Source organism: Perognathus longimembris, chromosome 11, assembly GCF_023159225.1.
Source record: "Perognathus longimembris pacificus isolate PPM17 chromosome 11, ASM2315922v1, whole genome shotgun sequence".
NCBI classification, from domain to species: Eukaryota; Metazoa; Chordata; class Mammalia; order Rodentia; family Heteromyidae; genus Perognathus; species Perognathus longimembris.
The window spans coordinates 21,422,101-21,445,654 of NC_063171.1; the positions used below are offsets into that span (position 1 = coordinate 21,422,101).

Genomic DNA, 23,554 nt, shown 5'->3' on the forward strand with positions numbered 1-23,554 from the left:
GGCGTGAAGTCTTTTACAAGAAAGACCATATGAATGATCCTAATGGCTTCTCTAATCTGGGTCTGCTATGATTTAGTTATTGACCTAGCAGTCAAAAACTGTACTTCAGCCAGGTGCCAGTGGCTTGTGGCTATCATCCTAGTGATATCAGTAAGAGGCAGAGATCTGAGGTTAGTCTCTTATATCCAGTTAACCAGCAAGAATCTGGAACTGGAGTGTGGCCCAAGTGTTAGAATGCCAGGAAGGAGCAAAAAGCCAACCAAGTGTGCAAGCCCCTGTACTATAAATAAATAAATCCATACTTCAGTGACCAACTTTGAGTGTAATCTAGATTTTTCTAAGTATCTAGCAAGTCGCTGTGTGCTGTCTGTCTTTATAGAGCTTGTCCCTAAACCATAGTATCTAATAGGTATCATGTTGTTCGGTTTTTACTATAAATTGTTATTCCTTTATTTTGGCATGGTGTTTATTGCTACTTTTCTTGTATATTTTAAATGGCAGAAGGTTTTGTTAATTGCATCATAAAAAGTTAGTCCCAGACTGGGGTGCCTGTAGCTCATACCTGTAATACTAACTATTCAGGGAGCTGAGTTGTGAGGATTGAGGTTCAAAGCCAGCCAGAGAGGAAATGTTCATGAGATTTTTATCTTCAATCATCTACCAAAATGTCAGAAATAGAGCTGCGGCTCAAATGGTAGAGTGCTAGATTTGAACAATAAATCTCAAGAGTCAGTATGAACCCTAGGATTGTCATAAACTAAAAACAATCTTGGTGGGTCTAAATGAGGCCTAGAGAGTGTGGCATTTTTAACAGCTCCTCACGTGTCTTGACTCAGGTAAATCATCATGTGGGCTCTAAGGGGACTGGTACTATACTATCTTTCACTGCTGTGTACCTGGCATATAATAGACACAGGAAGTATTTGCTAATTGAGTGATTGAGTGCTTTGAAAGTAGAAGCAAAGGGGCTGGGAATATGGCCTAGTGGCAAGAGTGCTTGCTTCATATACATGAAGCCCTGGGTTTGATTCCTCAGCAACACCTATATAGAAAAGGCCAGAAGTAGCGTTGTGGCTCAAGTGATAGAGTGCTAGCTTTGAGCAAAAAAAAAAGCCAGGGACAGTGCTCAGGCCCTGAGTCCTCCAAGCCCCAGGACTGGCAAAAAAAAAAAAAAAAAGTAGTAGCAAAGTGTTTATTATTCAGACTTACCACAAAAGGAATTATAAAAGTCACCATACTGTCTGACCTTGCATTCACTTGTCATGGATCTTGGAAGTCCAAAAATTGAGTATCTTAACATTTGCATTGATAAAAATATAGAGTCCTTGCCAACAAAATGGGGCAAAGTATCTCAGTACCTTTTTATTTAAAGAAAACAATTGCATTGGAATTATGTACTTTAAATCATTTTCTAGTATATCAGATTGTGATTAAATGTGAGAAGCTAAATAGCTATAATACTCTAGAAAGTGTTTGCTTCAGATTATGTAATAGAACTGTTCCTATAAAACTTTTTTCTGGATACCTCTGGAAATCTTTTTGTTTAAAAGGAGAAAATAGTAAATGATATATATTTTGCTATTGTATGAATATTAGCCATGGTTTTCTTCTAAGGATTTTTTTTTTTACTTGTTTTCTGGTCTTGTTTGTCTACTAGGACATGAAGGACCAGATGTCAACTTCATCCGTACAGGCATTAACTGAAAGGAAAAATAGACAGGTAAGAAAACATTGCAATAGTGGTAGTTACAAAACCAATTGGTGTAAACCAACCATACAACTCGTGGGGGGAGGGAACTGAAGAAGGGGGAAAAATGAGGGAGGAGGTAACAACCTGGATAAGAAATGTACTTGCCTTACATATGAAACTGTAACTGCTCTATACTTCACTTTGACAAGAAGAGAAAAATAAATTTTAAAAAATGAAAACAGTATCTGCCAAACCTCCCTCCCTCCTTCCTTCTCTCCCTTCCTCCCTTCCTTCTTTTCTCTTTCTCTCTCTTTTGATCTCTTTTCCGGTCTCTTTCTCTCTTTCATCCTCTCTCTCTCCTTCACCCCTCCCTCCTTCCCTCCCTCTCTCCCTCCCTTCCTTTCCCTTCCCTTCGTCCCTCCCTCCCTCCCTCCCTCCCTCCCTCCCTCCCTCCCTCCCTCCCTCCCTCCCTCCCTCCCTCCCTCCCTCCCTTCCTTTCTTTCATAGGGCATTGCTGTGTATCCCAGGCTGGTCTTAAAGTGGTCATATTCCTGCTGCAGCTTTGATTATAGGTGTGCAGTACATGTCTGGCCCAGAATATAAATATCTGTCCGAATAAATACATAGCTAGGTATTTGGAGTTTTAAAATGCTGACCATTTTACTGGTGTTTGACCCAGGGCCTAGACACTGTTCCTTGAGCTTTTTTTTTTTTTCCTTGTCAGTCATGGGGCTTGAACTCTGGGCCTGGATGCTGTCCCTAAGTGCTCTTGCTCCAAGCTTTACTACTTTAACCTGCAGCTCCACTTCTGGTTTTTTAGTGGTTAATTGGAGATAAGAATCTTCTTATCTACCTCTTTTGCTTTTATTGTTTTGAACAGTACAGCTAGGAAGAGCCATTGGCTAGCTCATCCTATGTGGCTCTTACTCTTGAAGGTAAGTAGTAAATGCCTGTAGCTGGCTGGTTTGGGAATTTCTTTGTTGTTTGCATTTGACCACTAAAGTAGTTATGACAGTAAGGTAGGTAACATTTGTCCTCTATTACTAATAATATGGATGCTTTATTCTCTAGATGGTGTAGTTAAGGTAACAAGGAAAGTAAGTATATACATTGCCCTTCCAAGTTTAGCTTGGAATCTCATTTTAGGCCATGAAGGAAATATCATAGAGCCTCAAGTTTCAAGGAGTAGTAGGACCCAGGGTTCTCTAGACATTCAAGAGGGCAGAGTTGTTTTAGTGCCAGGTCTCAGGTGCTGGTAGTCTAGCATGCAGTATCCTCTCTTCCATTGTGACAGATGCTTAGAGTCATACTGATAACTTCTAAGCAATTTCACTATAAAATCTAGGTGATTCTTAAAAGCGTAATACATGTCCCCCATAAGTGTACACCTGGCTGAGATAGGGACACATAGACTTTGAAGGAGCCCCAGTTTGCTATCAGCATCCTAACTCTACCTTCTTTTTGACCCTGAAGAAAGTGTCATGAGGCCCCTGTGTTCATCATGAAGTCCTTGGACTTCAGCAGGATCTTTTCAGTTTTGACACAAACAAAGGCTAAATCAGGGTAGAGCTGCCCACAAAAAGCTTGGATCTGTTTTTCCCAAGAGATAGTTTCATCTAGCCTTTTGACAGGACTGAGGCCCAGAGCTGCTTGGAGCTCTCATTAAGAAGAACTTCTGGGCTGGGAATATGGCCTAGTGGCAAGAGTGCTTGCCCGTATACATGAAGCCCTAGGTTTGATTCCTCAACACCACGTATAGAGAGAAAGGCCCGAAGTGGCACTGTGGCTCAAGTCGGCAGAGTGCTAGCCTTGAGCAAAAACAAGCCAAGTTGGTCAGGCTTTTAAATGTACCAGAGATAAACATGCTTGGGCCAGGCATGGTGGCTCACACCTGTCCTCCCAGGAGGAGTTATAGATAGGAAGATTGCAGTCCAAGGCCAGGCTTTGGCAAAAACACAAGACCCTGTTTGAAAAGTGACTGAATCTAAGAAGGATAGGGAGTGTGGCTCATGGGGTAGAGCATCTGCTTGGCAAGTGTGAGGCTCTGAGTTAAAACCCCAGTACCACTACCACCAACAAAAGGAAAGCTGTGCCTTTACTTTGTTGAGTTTTGGGAAACTGTACAGCAAAGAGTCTTGAACAAGAGTCTTCTTGATCTTGTCTTGGTACAGGACTGCCATGAGCAATCATTTGGCCAGTTAGAAAGGTGGGATCCTACTTCAGATCATTTGCCAGCACTGAGCGTTCACATGTTGGTCTGCCTCTTATATGAAGAAAATGGTCAAAAACCTGACTTCTGAGTTCATGTTTAGGAACCCCAGGCTTAGCCTGTGGGATCTCTGATGGAAATACGTGATATCAAGGCTGGCCCAGTTCTTCAGATCAGGCACTAATGGTCTTACCTGACTGGGATAGCAATCCTCTTTTAACTCTAGGAAGCCTGTAGCCTTCACTTTTTCCCTTGCATGAGGGGCTATTAATGAACCTTGCCATTCTAGGAATACTTCTGCCCACCCCAGAACCTTCAAACTTTGCTGGATCTTCCTTCAGTAAGACTCCAGATCTGTTTGACTAGGCCCTTGGGTCCCTGACCTGCGTTCAAGGGTTCTAGGAAGAGCTATTCTAAGGAGTGAGTACTTTTAAATTGTTAAGTGACATATAGGTCAGTGTTTGTTGATTAATATAAACATTCATTTGCATTTTAAGAGGACAAAGCCATTGGGAGGGCCTAGAGAAGGCCCTTCCTGGCATTCCTTAAGTTGGACCATCCAGTGTACCAACCTACACTTCCACATAGCCTGCTGGTCAGGTTATGAGAAGTGTGAGCACTGTTTGCGTCAGTTCAGAGATCATACCTGTTTGTTGCCCCTGTTTCTGTTTGCCCTTTCTCACACAGGCACTGCTGGGAGACAGTAGCAACCAGAACTGGAGCACTGGAATGACACATCAGTATGGACACCTTGATCGCGAACTGCAGCTAGCCAATTCCCATTTCATCGAGGAGCAGCAGGCACAGCAGCAGGTACCCTGAGAATAGCTAGCCAAGGATGGGAGGTGGGGTGGGATACCTCCTCTCATTCCTTCTCTAGCTGGGGGATTCATTGCCTAATGACAGTGAGTTAGGTCAGAGCTTATGCATTACAATGATTACTGTATAATGATTACATACATGAAAAGTTTTAAAATGTTTAGAAAAAAACACATTTGATGATAATCTCAGAAAAAGCAGAGCTGACATCAAAAGTGACAGACAATGCTAAGAATGATTTTTAAAATGCAAACAGTATTTTTTCTCCAACATCTTATTTGTATGCCCTGTTGTTTTTTTTCCAACATAGATACTCTCAGAAAGATTGAGTCCTTGTTCATTTTGTTGAAAATCATTATTTTAGTCAGTTACATGTAAAAATGATTGCTTTGTAGAGGTTGAGTTGTAAAAGGAAAGTGAAGGTATTATGTGCTACTACTTTTAATGTGAAATCATAATAGTAAAAGGAGCTAGTGATAATATCTCTGAGGATTTGAAGTCAGCTGCTTGTTGAAACTCCTTAGATTCTGTCCTTTATGTATATATACAGGTTATGGGTTCTTTTGTTCTAGTTCTTTAACATGTCTGCCTAAGAAATTGTTGGTTCAAATTGCTGTTAACCAAGCAAAAAAAAAAATATAGAAAATGAGTGAGATGCAACACAATGAAAAATAAACATTTATTTAATAGTAGTTGTCTTTGAGGTCACCTATTACCATGGGGCCTCCTAGGTTGTCCTTGAGAAAGAAGAAAAAGACCCTTATGTGTATAATTTTCCCATACAACCAGAAATTTGCCAGGCTCTCCTGCATTTAAACTGTGGCACTGTTTATGGACTGAGACCTTGACCTTGGCAGTAGGCTTTCCTCTTCCCAAACATCCCCGTGACTCAGTCATCTGCATGTGTGCTTTCAGCCATTGTCTGCTCCCTCATTGGACCTCAGCCAACCAGAGTAAATCTCTCTTGGTGGTTCCAAGTCCTGCTGACTGTTCACAAGTTGGATCAGCAGGAGATATTGGTAGCTTGACAGTCCAGCCTTTTGAGCAGTGTGTTCGCAGAGGCAACGGTCTGGTCCTTTGATTTCTGGGCTTTGCTTCTGAATGTGAATTGTCCCAAGCTGGCAAAGAAACTAGCAGCTGCTAAAATGCTGGGCTTGGAACCAGGTAAGATGGATTTTAATTGCTTATTTCCGTCTCTCTGGCACCAGTTGATTGTGGAACAGCAGGATGAGCAGTTGGAGCTGGTCTCTGGCAGCATTGGGGTGCTGAAGAACATGTCCCAGCGCATTGGAGGGGAGCTGGAGGAACAGGCAGTGTGAGTATTGAGATGCCCTTCTCTCTGCAGTACATCTGAGGAGAAAAATCACCTCAAGACCCCTAAAAGCCTTAGTAGTTACATGGCTAGTAAAACTCAAAACTATTTTATGTGTGGCTGCAGTTTTTATTCTGATATATAGACTAGCCTCCCCAAACGAGCAGATGTATTGAATAAAATTCACAACAGGGTTTAGGCAAGGTTTTCTTAGTATTTTTGAATACCTCCTAGAACAGATAGAAAACTCCTCTAAGACAATAGTGAAGCATAATTAAGAATGAAAATGTGCTGAATGCTAGTGGCTTATACCTATAATCCTAGTTCTTCAGGAGGATAACATCTGAAAATTGTGGTTTGACCCCAGAAAGTGCATGAGACTCTTCCTTCCAACTAACTACCAAAAAGCCAGAAGTAGAGCTATGGCTTAAGTAGTAGAATTCCAACCTTGAGTGAAAAAAAAAGCTAAGGGACAGACAGTGCCCAAGCCCTGAGTTCAAGTTCCATTGCTGGCACATAAAATTTTTGCCCTAAGAGAATAGACGGGCATAGAACCTGTGAAGCTCATGCTAGGAGCTACCTTAACTGTATCATCCCATAAGTCCTGCTACATTCAATAGAACTCTGCTTTTATCTTTAATTATAGCTTTATGAAAAAGCTTAGAAATTTAAAATTTATCTTCCTTTATGCTCTAAAGTATGATAGCAAAAGTTGTTTTTTTTAAACTTGGTTGCTGGAACTGAAATTCAGTTCAGTATTTCTCATTCATGCTTGGCTTACTTGCTCATGGCTGGTGCTCTACCAACTGAATCATGCCTCCAGTCTATCATTTTATTTTTTAGAGTTGGGGTCTCACAAACTTGCCTGGACTGTCTTGGAATCATGATCTTTCAAGTCGCAACCTTCTCAATAGCTAGTATTAGAGGTAATTGGATATTTGCTTAAGGCTAGCACTCTATTACTTGAGGGACAGCGCTGCTTCTGACTTTCTGTGTATGTGGTACCGAGGAATTGAACCCAGTGCTTCATGCATGCTAGGCAAGCATTCTACCACTAAAGCCATATTCCCAACCCAAAACAGAATCCTTTTATTTTTTTCCAAAGCTGAGTACGGAACTCGGGGCTTTGCGCTTGTCAGGCAGGCGCTCTTCCACTGAGCTAAATCCCCAGCCCCAGATTTCTTAAATGCTGCCATACAATATTATCTTACAGCTTTTTTTTTCTGGAAAAAATATGGTAGTTCACCAGTATTGTTCAGAAACTCCCCTGTCCAATCTTATATTCATTGTTACACATTTATTTACTCATTAAATTTTATTGACAAGGTGATTTACAGAGGGGGTGCAGTTTCATAATAAGGTAGTGAGTACATTTCTTGTCGTATTTGTTACACCCTTCCTCATTTTTCTTTTCCCTCCCTAGTTCAGATAAGCATATATACAATATCTAGTGTACCAAAATTATATACAGTGACCACAGGGGGTATGTCAAAGGAAATTCACTTGTACATTAAACATAACAACAACAATAAAATCCTCCTGTTTCCATTTCTTGGAGTTCATTTTGCTTAGCCTCATCTTATATAATCAAATGTACATGGCTGTTGAGCTATTGTGATTGTCTGACAGGTCTATCCTAGACCTTTTTGTGTTTATTTAGTAATTGTTTGGTTTTAGAGACATAATGTAAAGTCACTGACCAAAACATTTGGAAATACCATTTGAAAAGAAGTTTGTTATTTTACAGACATGATCTCTACTATTCTACACACACACACACACACACACACCCAACAACATATCAGGGAGACCATGCACCTTTGTTCTCTGACATATTCATTTATTATAAATTCTTACTGGATATATGTTCTACATTAGCCCTGGGGATATAGAAATAGGGTAGACACTGTCTCTGCCATTCATAGAATTCACCATTTAGTGGGTAGAGTAGACATTATAGAAATGAAGGCTAGTGGTTACATGATAATGAAGCTGAGGGCCACTGTCTCTATGGTAGAAGAAGTGCTGCTGCCTGGAGAGCTCTGACTTGCCTAGGTTCCCCAAGAAAGGGAGATTTAACTGAAGCCTGCAGGAAGTGTAGGAGATAGCCAGGAGACAAGAGCCAGTATTTGTGTAAGGAGGTAGTCATGGGATGGATACCAGGAGGGAGAAAGAGTACCTGTGAAGACCTGTGAGTGCAGAAGTACACAGAGCAGAAAAGCCCATGTGTCTCTAGCATGGGAGCCAAGGGTCAGACAGAAGTCCAAGTAAGGAGGCAGAGAACAGACCATGTGAAAGGCCTTGTCAATATGGGTAAGGAGGCAGGACTTTTTCTTCTAAGTGTGATGAGAGACCAGGAAAGGTGGTATAAGGGGTAATGGCATGATCAGGTATTGAAAAGGCCTATTCTGGCTGGTTTGAGATTGTTTACAAGAGTAGATCTAGGCAAAGATACCAAGTAAGAAGCTGTATAGCAGATGTGCAGGTTTAGTTTCTGTCTAAAATGAGTTCTGTTCATGCTGAGATAGGAAGTAATTAAAGGCTTGTTATACTCTAGGCAAAGCAGCCAGATCATAGAGAAAGGCTAAGTGACTGGCAGTGGTAAATTGAGCTTGGTGCAGTGACTTACATCTGTAATCCTAGCTACTTGGGAGGTGGAAGACAGAGGATCACAGTTCAAGGCCAGCCTAAGTGAAAAGTTCACAAGACTATCTCAGCCAATAAAAGCTAGGTGAGGAAGCATGTGCCTGTCATCCTATGTGGGAAGTGTAAATAGGCCAGGCTAGATGTAAATTCAGTACCCTACCAAAAAAATAAAACAAAATGGGCAGGGAGTGTGACTCAGTCTGTCTAGAAAGGACAGGCCTGAATTCAAATATCAGTACTGCGAAAGAAAGAAAAAGAAGGGAGGGAGGGAGGGAGGGAGGGAGGGAGGGAGGGAGGGAGGGAGGGAGGGAGGGAGGGAGGGAGTGAGGGAGGGAAAGAAAAAAGAAAACTCAATATCTTTATCTTCACTTCCTCTAAAACCTAAAGGGATTTTTTTTAAGGCATAAAACTTATGAGGACATAGATCATGGAATAAAAAACAATGCTTGCAACATTTTAGATTCTGGAAAGCAGGTAGATGACTGATTATGGACTCAACAGGCCAAAAAAAGCTGAATTTTCAACCAGCAGTTGACCAATGAACTCTGCTTTACACCACGAATGCCCTTACCTGTGGCTAGCTCTTCTTCAGTTCTCTTAAAGTAAATGCTGAATAATTGATCTAGTCTATATCAGAGGGAAGTGGGAAGGATGCAGAGGTAGGAATCAGTGCTGCATTACTGGGTTAAGTCTAGATAAAAGTTGAGGTGCTGAGTTGCAAGTGGTACTTCTAAAAATGGAGAAAGTACTCCTGAAAGAACATTTCATGGAAAAAAAAAAGAGCACTTGCTCTAAGGAACAGAAAACAGCTATGGTTTTTCATAAAAAGTGTTGTAGAACAATTTCTCTTGTTAAACTAGGTGTATATATAAAAAGGAAAGGAAAAAGTATGAGTCTTTTATCTACACCCTTGCTGACCAGTATAAATCGCCACTAGTCACATGGGACTGTTGAGCAAGTGGAGTGTGGCCAATCTGAGCGAGGGTGTGCCTCAGAAGTACAATGCACACTGAGGCTAGTTGCCAGTGGCTCACTCCTGCAATCCTGGCTGCTCAGAGGGTGAGATCTGAGGTTCAGAGCCGGTCTGGGCAGCAAGTTGTGTAACACTCTTATCTCCAGTCACCAAAAGTTGGAAGAGGAGCTGTGTGTGTGTGTGTGTGTGTGTGTGTGTGTGTGTGTGTGTGTGTGTGTTCAAGTGGTAGAACACTAGACTAGCCTGGAGTGAAAAATCTCAGGGACAGCACCCAGGCCCTCAGTTCAAGCCCCAGGACCAGCACATACACACACACACACACAATTTAGATGTGATAAAAGATTCAAGGGCAGCTTATTAATAATTTTTGTATTTACATTAAAACATTTTTTATATATTGAACCAAATAAATTGAAATGTTAATTTTCACCTTTTGTTTTAAATGCAGCTGCTAGAAAATATAAAATGGTGTATGTGTGCATTGTCTTCTTGTTGTTCAGTGCTGAATTAGAATGGGCTTGGGAGCTTGGTTTTAACGTGGGTGTCCTTGGCTAAGGTTGAGTGACATGCCTGTTTTGTCCTCAGTAAGAAAAGTCATAGCCAGCACACAAAGGTAGCTCTTGTTCATAGTGTTTGGCCCTGCCTGTGGAGGCCCGCCAGCTGCAGGCCCAAAATGCTGCCAAGATCTCAGATGAACTAAAGATATTTTAATTTGAAAACTCAGGTAAGGAACAAAGATTTATTTATGTAGTTGTCAGTGTGGAGTTTATTTAATAATTGGAGGGTCCAAATCCTGTGAGACTATCACGTGTCCTTTGTGGGCACACATCAAGACCAGCAGTTTTTGGCTGACAGTGACACTATCAGAGTGAATAAAGCCATTGTTTGTAGTAAGACCCTGGTACTAATTGGTGTGTTAATTCTAGCTCCAAAGTAATCACGCATTACTGAAAAGTTGCAAAGTCTAGAATGTGCAGTGATTTATGAAACCAGCACTGCTGGAATGCTAGTACAGTATTTTGGTGTTTTCTTTCCCAACTGTGTACTAGGCAGCAAACAGTGGAAGCTGCCTGAGGCAGATCTCAAAGAAACGTTGCTTCTGAGATGAGGAGATGCACACACACTCAGGCTTTTCCTAGAGGATAAACCTAGAGACTGAATCTGTTAAAGTACTTTCCTAACTCGCATTTGCAGAGTGCTTTTCTCTTAAGGCTCACCCCACGAAGGGAGTTGAGCTCATAGGCTTGCCCTACTTGACAAGGAGTTGTAGGGTGCTTTGTTCAAGGAAGCAAGTGGCAAAGCCAGTCTGTCTGTCTTCAGTGCTTACTTTCTGTTGAGCTTCACTACCACTGCATTGGTTATATGTTGCAATCCTGAAGTCTAGGAGGCTCTGTGACCTGAGTTATATTGTTAATTTGCAGCAAACTCGTGTTGGAGTAAAAAGTGTTGGAGTAAAAACCACTTGAACTGACTGCAGCTCAATTCTTCATAGGTCTTCCTGCAGGACTATAAATATGTTTGACATTTGATTGTCCCAGGTTTTACTGTGGATATTAATGCATAGCGTGTGTAACTTAAAAAATGTCCAGAATCCCAAAACCAAAAACATATCTTGTCCTATGATGTTTGGTTAAGAGATGAGGCTCTGAATCCAATGTTACTTCTTTTATGTTTGCTAAAATAGAGGCCTAGATCCTGACTTACTCTCATAGCCAGTGCATTGCTGAGGCTCTTCTTACCACCTTCCTTCCCTGTCTGCTTCTCTTTCTAGCATGCTGGACGATTTCTCTCATGAGTTGGAGAGCACTCAGTCCCGGCTGGACAGTGTGATGAAGAAACTTGCGAAAGTCTCTCACATGACCAGTGGTATGTATGTTAACTGTTGAGAATTTGTACATAGGTCTGAAACACCACAGGGTCCTTGCCTGTGGGACATTTGTTTGAGCTGTGTCAGGATTCGAGAATGGAGGACTGGTGTGTAGACACCTGAATTTCTGCCTGCAGCCTTGACTTGGAAAGGGTCTGTGTTCCCACCATATTTGGTAGTTTTTCTCCCAGTGGAGCAACTCTCTTTGCGACTGTAACATCTCTTTTTACTTTTTTTTCCTGTTTCTTTGCCAAAATAACTTACTTAAAGCAATAATTAAGAAGCTAATTGTTTTTTTTCCTTCAAAATAAGATAGCTTTGTAGGTTTATTTTAAATTGTTCTATTCAAACCCACAGTGCAATGTCTTAACAAATTTGTACTAGACTAAGGGTGAAGAAGTAACAATTTTCAGATTACTGTATGGAAAGATATGTTCCATTGACTCCTTTCCCTCTGGCTGGTTGTTTCACATAATCAGTCAAGGTTCAACCCAAAACACAATGTTTTTGTCATTTTCCTACCATAAGAATGTTAAGAATTTTAGTTACAATATACTACCTCCCCTATTACATGGAAATTAATAGTGGTGGGGTGGTGTATGTGTATATGTATGTGTGTATGCTAATCCTGGGGCTTGAACTCTGGGCTTGGACACTGTTTCTGAGCTTTTATGCTTAAGGCTAGCACTCTGCCACTTGAACCACAGCTCCACTTCCTGTTTTTTGCTGGTTGATTAGAGATAAGAATCTCATGAACTTTCTTGCTGAGGCTGGCTTGATCCTCAGATTTTCTGAGTAACTAGGATTACAGAAGTGAGCCACCAAAGCCCAGCATTTTTAAATTTTAAAAATATTTTTCTTCCTGCCAGGCATTATTGACTAAGGCCTATAATCCTAGCTATTCAGGATGTGAGATCTGAGGATCACTGTTCACAGCCAGCCAGGACAGATAAATTTGAGAACCTTTCAACTCACAAAAAGCTGGAAATGGAGGTGTAACTCAAGTGGTATAATGCTGCCTGGAGCAGAAAAAAAACCTAAGGGACAGTCCCCAGGCCCTGAGTTCAGGCCCTAGTACCTTCACCAAAAAAAAAAAAAAAAAAAGCAAAACAAAAATAAGAAAAACAACAAAAGTCCCACCCTCATATCTCTTCTCCCTTTAGTGGTGGTGGTTTGATGGAATGAGGAACTGAAATTGCCCTTGAGGTAATTTGAGTGTTCTTAAACTTAACATAGACCTCCTCTTCCCATTGAGAGTTCCCCTTCCTTCCTTCCTTCCTTCCTTCCTTCCTTCCTTCCTTCCTTCCTTCCTTCCTTCCTTCCTTCCTTCCTTCCTTCCTTTTCCTTCCTTCCTCTCTTTTTCTTTTTTTTTTTTTGCCAGTCCTGGGCCTTGGACTGAGGGCCTGAGCACTCTCCCTGGCTTCTTTTTGCTCAAAGCTAGCACTCTGTCACTTGAGCCACAGTGCCATTTCTGGCCGTTTTCTGTAAATGTGGTGCTGGGGAATCGAACCCAGGGCTTCATGTATATGAGGCAAGCACTCTTGCCACTAGGCCGTATTCCCAGCCCGAGAGTTCCCATTTCTTGACCCTCATTCTTCTGCTCTGCTCCTACCATCAGGTGTACATAACATGCAAGATTTAAATAGAATTGCACTTTTTTTTCCAGTCCTGGGACTTGAACTCAGGAAGGACCTGGGCACTGTCCAAGCTTCTTTTGCTCAGGGTTAGCCCTCTACCACTTGAACCACAGCATAACTGCTTATGTGGGAGAGGAATCGAACCCAGGGCCTCATGCATGCTATGCAAGCACTCTACCACTAAGCCACATTCCCAGCCCTTTTTCAGCATGACTAGATGGGTAAGGCTCTGGGTTCATAAGCTGGGGAAAAACCTCTCATCGATTCCTACCTTGAGAGGTCCTTGGAACTTCATAAATATTTTAAAAATATTGTAAAGCAACAAATGGCCTGACCAGACAAAGGACACATCAAATCCAAAAGCAAGGGAAGCTTATATCTAGAGCTAGTTCCTTATTTCCAGGGCAGGTAGCTCTTTGCTTTAGCAGACTTCCTTTCCTGAAACTACAACAGTATGGGAAGCAGGCACCAGCTTAGCTCATCTTTCACATGCTTGCAAAAAGGTTTGCTAGGTCTTCTGTCTGGTTCCTTGTGTTCTTTCTCTTTCATCCAACCCCTGTACCTTAAAAGAAATGTTTTGATGAAGTATTGTTTATGTAATCTTGTTAAACAGCAAGCTTCTCACTAGAGTCTGTATCCTTCGTGAAGTCAAGTATCTACTTCATCACCAGTTGTGTTGAAGACCAAGGGAACAAAGATATATTGTGTCTGTTTCCCAGCATTTGAGTGTGAATGATTTAGGAAAGTACTTGCATTGTGATAAGCACCTCCATGTGTGTAAGTAGCACTGAGGCTTGCTTATGCTTTATTCTACTTTCTCCTAAAGGAAGTTTGGAGAGCAAAGTAAGAACTTTGCTTACATTTGTTTATGAGAAAGAGCCAGGAAACCGCAGTTAGCCTGAAAGGCCCGCATTTGGGACAGGTTGCCTATGTTTTCATTTTGCTACCTAAAAGAATAATGCTTTGTGCCTCTTCCTGTTGGGAGTATCTGCTTCAATCTGTTGACCAGGCTGTTTATTGTTGTCTCTGTTCTACTTCTTGTTTAAAAAACTAGTATTTTTAATCTTTTAAGTAGTAGATGCCATTCATCAAAGTAATACATGAATACAATGAATCTTGATCAGTGTCGCCCCTTTCATCATTTTCCCCTTTCCTCCCAACCATACACTTTCCTCCCATCTCCACCCTTCCCTCAGTTTTCTCCGCCCCCCCCCTTTGGTCTTGAGAGGGGTTGACATTTCATAAGTCAGATAATGAGCACATTTCTTTTTGGTCCATATCACCCCCTCCTTTGTTCCTTCAATTTTCTTAATTTTGTAGGATATGCACTGAATTCTATGATTGCATTCTCTCCTTCCCCCTCTTGATTGTCCTCTCTAACTTTTGATTAAGTTCACTGCTTTGTCCTCAGACCTGTGCTTAAAGGAAGGCTGTGCAAACACCAGAGTTTGATTAAGCAGTAATAAGCACACACCACAGCGATTGAGTGGCAGGGCCTTCTTTCCTCCTTTTCCCTTGGCTGGCTGCTTCAGTAAAAATCAATAAAGACTTCTGTGAATAACCCAAGAGACACTAATTTTTTATTATTATTAATTTACTTTATAGAGGTGATCTGCAGAGGGATTCATGTGTCAGGTAATGAGTACATTTCCTTTCGTATGCCTTCTGTTCCCTCATTTTCTCCCAGTCCCTACTTCTTATTTCTACCCACAAGTTGTATAGTTCACTTTCATCAGTGTCAAGTGAGCTCTACTACTGCACTTTTCCACCCTTTTCCCCTTGAGTTCTGTACCCTCCCCCCAACCCTTCTGGTGATGTACACTTGAATACACCATATGTAAGATGAAGAAGACAGAACTATCAAAAACTAAAATCTGAAAAAAGCAAGCAAGCAAGGAAGAAAAAAGAGGTCTCTTGCTTCCATATTTTAGAATTCATTTTAGTATGTATATTTTTTATATAAATATGAAGAGGCACTTAGGCATTGTGCCTTTGTGTTTCTAAGAGTATTCTCTTTTGGAAGAGACACTAATTTTGTCATTTTTTTCTAAGAAATATTCTTTTAGGGTTACTGATACATTGTTTTAAATCCTCTTTCCCACATTCTGTGGCTCTTTTCTTTTTAGGGAACAAATATATTTTGAGAGGGAGAAGATGGGGAAGGGAAGATGGGAAAGGGGAGAGGGGAAAGAGAGAGAGAGTTATGACTACTGCAGTTCTTTGGTACCCCTCTGACTTTTTGAGGTAGCTCCTGAGCTTAGAAAGGTGGTTTAAACCTGGGAATATAGCATGTGTTTACTATGCAATAGGCCCTGGGTTCTATCCCTGACACCAAAACAAAATTAATTAAACAGAAAACACCTGTTTAAAGCTTTTCACAAAAGCCTTGTGGTTAGTACTCATTTCTTCCATGCTTGATACAGGAAGTACTGGGGAGGAGCCTGCTAAGGCACACCTTCAGGCTTCCTAGTTCATGCCTCTCAGAAGCAGCTTACTACTTCCTAGGAAAATGGCTTTTAAAGGCACCCCCCCCCCCCGCCCATGCTGTGCTTGATTGTGCAACACTGGGTTCCACTTGACGAACCCCTCCTAAAGCAAGTTGCAGAAGACAAATGCCGGGGGGTAGTAGTAGATTTGTAGAGGCTGACAGAAAGCCTAAAAGTAGACATTTAAATCAGTACTGGAAATCGCACTTGAGAATGGTGGGATGTGCAGAAATATTGGTGGGGAGGCAGGGTCAGGGATGTATATGAAGTATGTGTGAGGTTGGGGGAGAGAGGGAAGGAAGTAATTAATTACCTTCTCTCTTTTTGCCTAGAGGAATATGAACTGTTTTAATGAGTGTTTTTAAATTACTGAAAATGCTTTTAAAAAACATTTGGTTCTGGTCCTGGAGCTTGAACTCAGGGCCTGGGTATTGTCCCTGAACTTTTGTGCTCAAGACTAGTGGTCTACCACTTGAGCCACAGCTCCACTTCTGCCTTTTTGGTGGTTAATTACAGATAAGAGTCTCATTGACTTTCCTGTCTAGGCTGCCTTTGAACCATGATACCCCAGATCTCAGCCTCTTGAGTAGCTAGGATTTTAGACACTAGAATTATAGCTGATGGTACCTGGCTTGCTTGGCTTCCCTGGCTTTCCTCCCTCCCTCCCTGTCTCCTTCCCTCCTTTCCTTCCTTCTTTTTCTCTTTCCTTCCCTCTCTCCCTCCCTCCCCCCTCTTTTTTTCACTTTATTGTTTTAGAGCATTTTTAGATTGATAGCAAAACTAAGGAGGAAAGCACAGGACTTCCCATATAACTCCTCTCCTCATTGTCACCCCTACTTGTCTCCTCCAGTTGACATCTAACACTGCAGTTAAAGTCTGTACTTTAGGGTTCATTCTTAGTGTTCATTCTGTAGGTTTTGACAAAAAATTGACTATGTCTTCCATCATACTATAATACAGAATAGGCTCTTAAGAATTCTTTTTCTCTTAATTTTTTTGGATTGATGTATATTGTTTGTACATATTGGTAAAGTATAGATGCTTTGATTCACTTTACCTAGTGATCAACTCAGGGAGGGTAATTAGCATATTCAGTACCTTAAAGGTTTATCTTTTTTTTATGGTGAGTACATTCAGAATCTTCTCCTGACTGTTTTGACATATGTAATTCTTTTTATTAATTATATTCACCTCCAATGTAACCTAAAACAGCAGAACTTAATTCCTGGCTGCAAGCTACGATTGTCCCTCTTTACCAATCTCTTCCTGTCCTTTTCTCTCTCCCCTTCTTTCTTCCTACTTTCTCCTCTTTCCTATCTCCTTTCCTCCAGTTGCTAGTAACCCCCGTTCTCTGTTCAGCTTTTCTGAGATTAGCTCTTAAAAACTCTACATATGAGGAGATCATGTGGTGGTTACCTTTCTGTGCCTAACTTAACAGAATGTCCTCTTTCACTGACACTGTTGAAAATGACAGGATTTCCTGTCTTTATGGCTGAATAGTAATCCACCATGCACATGTGCCACATTTTCTTTGTATTTCAGTTGGTGGAGATTTAAACTCAGTCTATATCTTACTTTTGAACATTGCCACAATGAACATGGGAATATGTGTCTTTTTTACCATGTTGATTTCATTTCCTTTCTACCCACAAGTGTGATTACTGGGTTATAGAGGTTGTGTGTTTGTCATTGTTTTCAGAACCTCAACTATTTTGCATGGTTGCTCTACTCATTTATATCCTGCAAAGTAGCCTTGGTTCTTGTTGATCTTTCTGATCACAGCTGTCCCCATTGGGGTGTGGTGGGACAACAGGAATAGGTCAGCCCACCTCATTGTGAAGTCATTTGTTGTTTTGGGGGTTGTTTTTTTAAAAATTATAGCTTGAATTTCATTTTTGTTCATCCCTCCCTTTCTAAGCCCTGGCAACCACTGATCCAAACATGTTACTCTTTCTGTAGTTTTTTTTTTTTTTGTCTTTTCCAATATGCATATAGTTGGAGTCATAGAATGTGGAGTCTTTTCAAATTGGCTTATCTCAGTAGTGCATGTGAGTTACCTCCAAACTTTCTCTTGGCTTGGTAGCTGATTTCTCTTCTAGTACTGAATAATATTCCATTATCTGAATATACTAGTTTGTCAGTCATTTTCCCATATCTCTGAGTTCTAAGACCTTTACTAGATAGGACCAAATCCTATGTATTCTGCAATTTACAGTACACATATACCTCTTAGAATGTTTATTAGTTATAGTGAAAGATCAACAACAGTCAGTAGAACAATTATAACTATATTCAGCAATGAAAGTTGTATGAATGCAGTCTCAAAATATTCCTCAAGACGTATTACTGTACTGTTTGTTGTCTTTCTTATGCTTACATGAGAAGATGAAGTGAGGTAGATGACATCGGCATTGTGAAGTATGACTTGTCTCCTGTGCAGGGGTTACTTGAACATGTGTTGTGATACCGTTGGGTCCCATCACCAAAGTGGCACTCAAGTGACTTAGGGTGATTAGCACATACAGGGTAGATACAGTAGATAAAGGATGATTCACATTCTAAACTGGATGGAGTAGGATGGTGTGAGATTTCATCATGTCACTCAGAACAGTGTTCATTTTTGGAATCTTCTGTTGAGCATTTTCAGACCCCAGTGGACTTTAGTTATCTGAAACTAGAGGAACAGAGAGGAAAGCCATGGATGAGTAGGGCTGCTCTATTTATCCATTCTCCCACCAGAGGACATCTTGATTACTTTCAAGTTTTGGCAATTCTGAACAAAGCTGCTATCAATGTCCATGTGCGTATTTTTGTTCATTTGATTAACAGGAAACATGACTGCTTGATGGTTATGATTAGGATATGTAGTTTCATAAGAAAGCACTGAATTGTTTTCTCAAATGGCCACACCAGTTTGCATTTCCATTAGGAGTTTCTGTCACTGTACTTCCTTCACCAGAATTTAGCATCTCAGTGTTTTTGTCTTTAGCTATTCTATTTACTCAAGGCTGGCACTCTACCTCTTGAGCTACTTCCTCTAAGACATATGATATGGAACTTTTTTTTGTTTGTCTACTTGACATCTGTTTACCTTTGATGAGGTATTTGTTAGGCCTTTTGCTCATTTTATTAATGTTGAATTTTTAAAGTTCTTTGTGTAATTTAGGTAAGTCGTTTATCAGATGTATCTTTTGCAAATAGTTTATCTGAATGTGGTGTGTGTGTGTGTGTGTGTAGCGATGGTATCAGTTATTACTTTTGTGAATAGTGTCTTTGGTGCTATCTTAACAGTCCTCACTAATACCCATACAGGGGAGTCAGAATGTGGCAGGGTGGTTATTTCTCATCTCCCAGACTAATTAGGCTCAGATTAAACCCATACACTTACACGGTAGTAAAATTGTTTCCCTGGCAGGTTGGTCTTGTTAGGAGCAGAATGCCCTGGCATAGACCTGTCCACACTGAGCCTCCAGTAGTTCACCAATTACCGTTTAGGTTTCCCTAACCCAGCACTGGTTCTGAGTTGTTTTTTGTTTTTTGTTTTTGCCAGTCCTGGCTTGGACTCCAGGCCTGAACACTGTCTCTGGCTTCTTTTGTTCAAGGCTAGCACTCGACCACTTGGACCACAGCGCCACTTGTGGCCGTTTTCTGTATATGTGGTGCTGGAGAATTGAACCTAGGGCTTCATGTATATGAGGTAGGCACTCTTTGCCACTAGGCCATATCCCCAGCCCCAGCACTGGATCTGGTTGGGTTTTTTTGTTTTTTTTTTGTTTGTTTGTTTGTTTTTTGCCAGTCCTGGTCCTTGGACTCAGGGCCTGAGCACTGTCCCTGGCTTCTTTTTGCTCAAGGCTAGCACTCTGCCACTTGAGCCACAGTGCCACTTCTGGCCATTTTCTGTGTATGTGGTGCTGGGGAATCAAGTATATGAGGCAGGCACTCTTGCCACTAGGCCATATCCCCAGCCCCCCAGCACTGGATCTGAAAGGTGGGAGTTGTTTGGGTGTTGGGGGTTCACCAGTTGTTTTCTCCATTATTAAAGACAACAGTTCATCCTGTGGCCTTCCTTCTTTGATGGCTCTAAGAGGAATTTGTTAGGTTTTTTGTTTACTTAGCTTTTTATTTGTTAAGATAGAGTGATAACTTCCTAAGATCTTTCCATGCCAAGCAGGAAACTAGAAGTCCAGTTTATTTATTTAAATATTTTTATTATCTTTAAGTAATTGTACAAATGTGTTGCCATTCACTGAAGCAGTTTATGAATACATTGCATCTTGATCAGTGTCACCCCTTTTAACATTCTCATACACCCCTCTCACTCCACCCCTTCCCTCACTTTTCTTAAGTTTTAGGTTATGCATCGATTTTTTTTTGCCATTTAGCAAAGCAATTTATGTATATAATACATCTCAATCTGTGTCATCCCTTTAACATCTTCACCCTGCTTCTACCCACCCAAGTCCAGTATAGTTAAAGAAATGAAACAATGCTAGACATAAAAATTCTTGACCACTGAAGTTACACTTAGTTGGACCAGCAGCAAATGTTATCTGTGGTAGGGTTCTCTGCCTTCCCACACCCTTTGCAGCCGTCCTACTTCAGAAAAGGGAGGGAAAGACTTGGGATCTGATTCCTAGCCACAAAGTTACTAGAAGAAATTCTGGTGTCCCTGAAACAGACAAGATCATCTCATTACTGCAATTTGGAGGCCATTCTCTTGGCCAGTTTGAAGAATTTGATAATCCATTTATGAAGTCCACGTTTTGCTTTATGGAGAGTTTTACTATCATTTTGTTTTTTTTTTGTTTTTGTTTTTGTTTTTTTTTTTTTGGCCAGTCCTGGGCCTTGGACTCAGGGCCTAAGCACTGTCCCTGGCTTCTTCCCGCTCAAGGCTAGCACTCTGCCACTTGAGCCACAGCGCCGCTTCTGGCCGTTTTCTGTATATGTGGTGCTGGGGAATCGAACCTAGGGCCTCGTGTATCCGAGGCAGGCACTCTTGCCACTAGGCTATATCCCCAGCCCCCATTTTGTTTTTTTTTTTTTTTATGCCAGACCTTCTTACAGTATGGCAGTAAAAGGTCTAAAATCTGTGGACTTCCAATAATGAATGAGTCCGCATTCCTTAATGCTTCTATTTAAATAGGTCTGCTATTCCTAGTAGTTCAACTTCATTTTCATAAGCTAGTGAAACTCTTCTATCAGTCTGTCCTTAGAGAAGACACTAGGATTCACCTGTAGGAATACTGCTTGTCTTTTCTATGTCTTCCCCGAGTTAAAGAGGCATCTTGCTGATTGCTGGTGTTCTCTGTGCATCAAGCTTGGGGTCTGTGTTATCTGACTCAAACCATAGTCATTTGAGGTGGCCTTGGAGTTAAGGGACTGCTGTCAGGATTGTGGGCTGAAGCAAGTTTCCCCAGGGCCTGTCTATGCCCTTCTGGCCTGTGGGGTCTCCCTACTGTCAGCCATTCAAAGGGACTCTTGCCATATTGTGTCCCTGTGCCTGCTGTTCGAAATCATTGGTAGACAGAAGGTTTCAGAAATGGCATTTGGCTTTCAGTTACAGATGAGCTGTATAAATCACTTTCACACTGTTACTGGTTAAGTCATCTTACCTGACCAGGTGTGACGTGGAATTGGCTCTCTCACTGGAGCTCCCCCTGCTGTTCATATCCTGAAGTGACCAGCAGTGGCTTTCATCTCTTTTCCACCTTTTTGTAGTGCCCATTGAGAAAAGAATGTGATCCTTGTTGAATTAAATGACTTGACTTTGGTGGGAGGTTAATGCAGACAGACTTTGATCTGTACTTCTAATGCCAGCACCTTTTCTTGGGGTTTACTAACAACCAGCAGAAAGCTGAGTTGCCTGGATTTTGATGAAAGCCTTGGGACTGAAAGCATGCACTTCGTATGAGGCACTTTTGTGGGGGGAACTGGTAGTTGGAAAAGTAAATGACAAGCAGACCAAGGGTAGAACAGTAGAGTACCAGGCATTGGCAGACTCAAGACCCTCTCTGCCCCTGTCATTTGCATTCTCTGTCCTTTTCTGCATCAGACATCTTGTGTGAGATCCCAAGTATCTATGTGTCTGGGAGTGCAGAGTCCTGGGAGGGTAAATCTTCATGTCTTGCCTTCCAGATCGCCGCCAGTGGTGTGCCATAGCCGTCCTCCTTGCAGTCCTGTTGGTCGTGGTGATTCTCTTCCTCACACTGTGACGTGCCTGCTGCGGGCTTCTGCGCGTGGACGGAGGGAAGAGGAGCAGCAAGCACACTCCATCCTCACATTCCTCTCGGAAATGTGCCTCCGTGCTGACCTTCCACAGTTGAGGCCACTCTTCTCTCCCAGTGCTGGAAGGGACGGCAGGAAGTGGAGAGATGACTGCACTCCTGCTTGCGTGACAGAGACAGCCTGCCACCTGCCTTGTCTTGAGGAAGACAACCTGCCACCTGCCTTGTCTTGAGGAAGACAGCCAGCCACTGCTTAGTCTTGCTGGACCTCCAGCCCTGAGGAGGGACTCTGAGTCATCCAGGTGAATTAGACCCACTAGTGTTCTGTTGCTCATCCTTTTGTTTCTGGCAGCTCTTTTCTTCTGTTCAGACAGGCGCTGCGGTCCCCTCAAACTTATCAAGAATTGGGGAGGCTGGGCATGTTCAGTTCCTTTTGCTGTAGGCTTCTTAGCTGGTCATTGGTGAGGACGAAGGCTCCTCACCAATTCTTGACAGGAAATGCAGTGTTCAGTTTTCAGGGATAAGAGCAGAGATTAAATTGCTTTTCCATGTGCACTTTTTTGGTGGTAGGAATGGCTACTGGGAAATGGTGAAGCACTGTGGGGCTCGGCACTGGCCACCTATGGCAATAATGGCCTGGAACCATGGAGAAGACGAGCAGAACCTGCAGTGACATAGTTCAGGGGAAGTTGGGGAAGTTGCTGGAGGTCAAGGCCAGACCTGCAGACTTCATGTTACTGTCCCAAGGCATTCCCCCCCAGTGGTGCGGCCTGTGGTTTAAGGTTGACCCTTAATTGTACCATTGCTGAACCGTGCAGTAGCACAGCAGATAGGTTGGGATCCTAGATCTCTCTCCTCTATACGCATTCCTGTGGCCCTGTGCAAGGGGGAGTGGTTAATGAGTTTACTGCATTTTTACAAATTCTTTCCTGACACAAAAAGGCTGATCTGGAGCAGACTTCACTTCTCCTGTGAGTAATGGCAAGGATGCATAAGTGAACTTGATTTTTTTGTTTCCTAAGATGACAGCTTGACCTTACCATCCATTCAAATAACTGAGCCAGTCTAAATTCAATGATAGATGCTTTAATTCAGTTTTGAGTAGTTGAAACTGCTGAGACACTGAACTTCAAGCTTCTGATGATTTGTAAATGCCTCAGATGTGCACATGTATATACGATATTTTTATAACTTCCCTGATACTAATGTAGTAGTTGGACCCAGAGCCAGAGCACGGCGATGAAGGCTGCCGTCTCTCCTCACCATCGTCTTTTGCACTTGGAAAGAGCAGCAATATCTGGACAGAGTTGGAATTTTGATTTTTCCTATCCTTGTCCTTTGTGTATTCCTTTAGCACGCTAACCTTTTTTTGTTGTTTTGTTGGTATTTCCTGTGGTTTTGTTTCTGGGTTTTGTTTTATTTTTTTTTCCAGTTTTTGTGATTTGCAATGATGTGCTTGCCTAGCTAACTTTCGAATTGCACTTTTTAATAAATATTTGTAACAATTTTTTTAAGAAGGATATTTTATCTTGCTTAGGATCATGGTAGGTAAGGAAATCTGCCTGTTGATGAAGGCGAAAGCAGATTTGTAAAACTGAAAGGATGGTTGACATCCATGTTTACACTGATGTTTGATACATAAATAAGTTATTTCTTTTCAAATCAGAAATAAAGTGAATACTCCAAAGGGC

The 23,554-nt window shown here is 41.7% G+C and overlaps 1 protein-coding gene across 1 annotated transcript in view; it reads left to right on the forward strand.

The window, feature by feature from the left end:
• Stx6 (syntaxin 6) overlaps positions 1 to 23,554 on the forward strand; it is a 41,443-nt gene extending 17,889 nt beyond the window's left edge. The window contains exons 4-8 of the mRNA XM_048357970.1: positions 1,658 to 1,720; positions 4,587 to 4,712; positions 5,927 to 6,033; positions 11,421 to 11,515; positions 21,775 to 23,554. Of these exons, the coding sequence (XP_048213927.1) occupies positions 1,658 to 1,720; positions 4,587 to 4,712; positions 5,927 to 6,033; positions 11,421 to 11,515; positions 21,775 to 21,851 (468 nt within the window). The 3' untranslated portion in view covers positions 21,852 to 23,554. The remainder of the gene's footprint in view (positions 1 to 1,657; positions 1,721 to 4,586; positions 4,713 to 5,926; positions 6,034 to 11,420; positions 11,516 to 21,774) is intronic.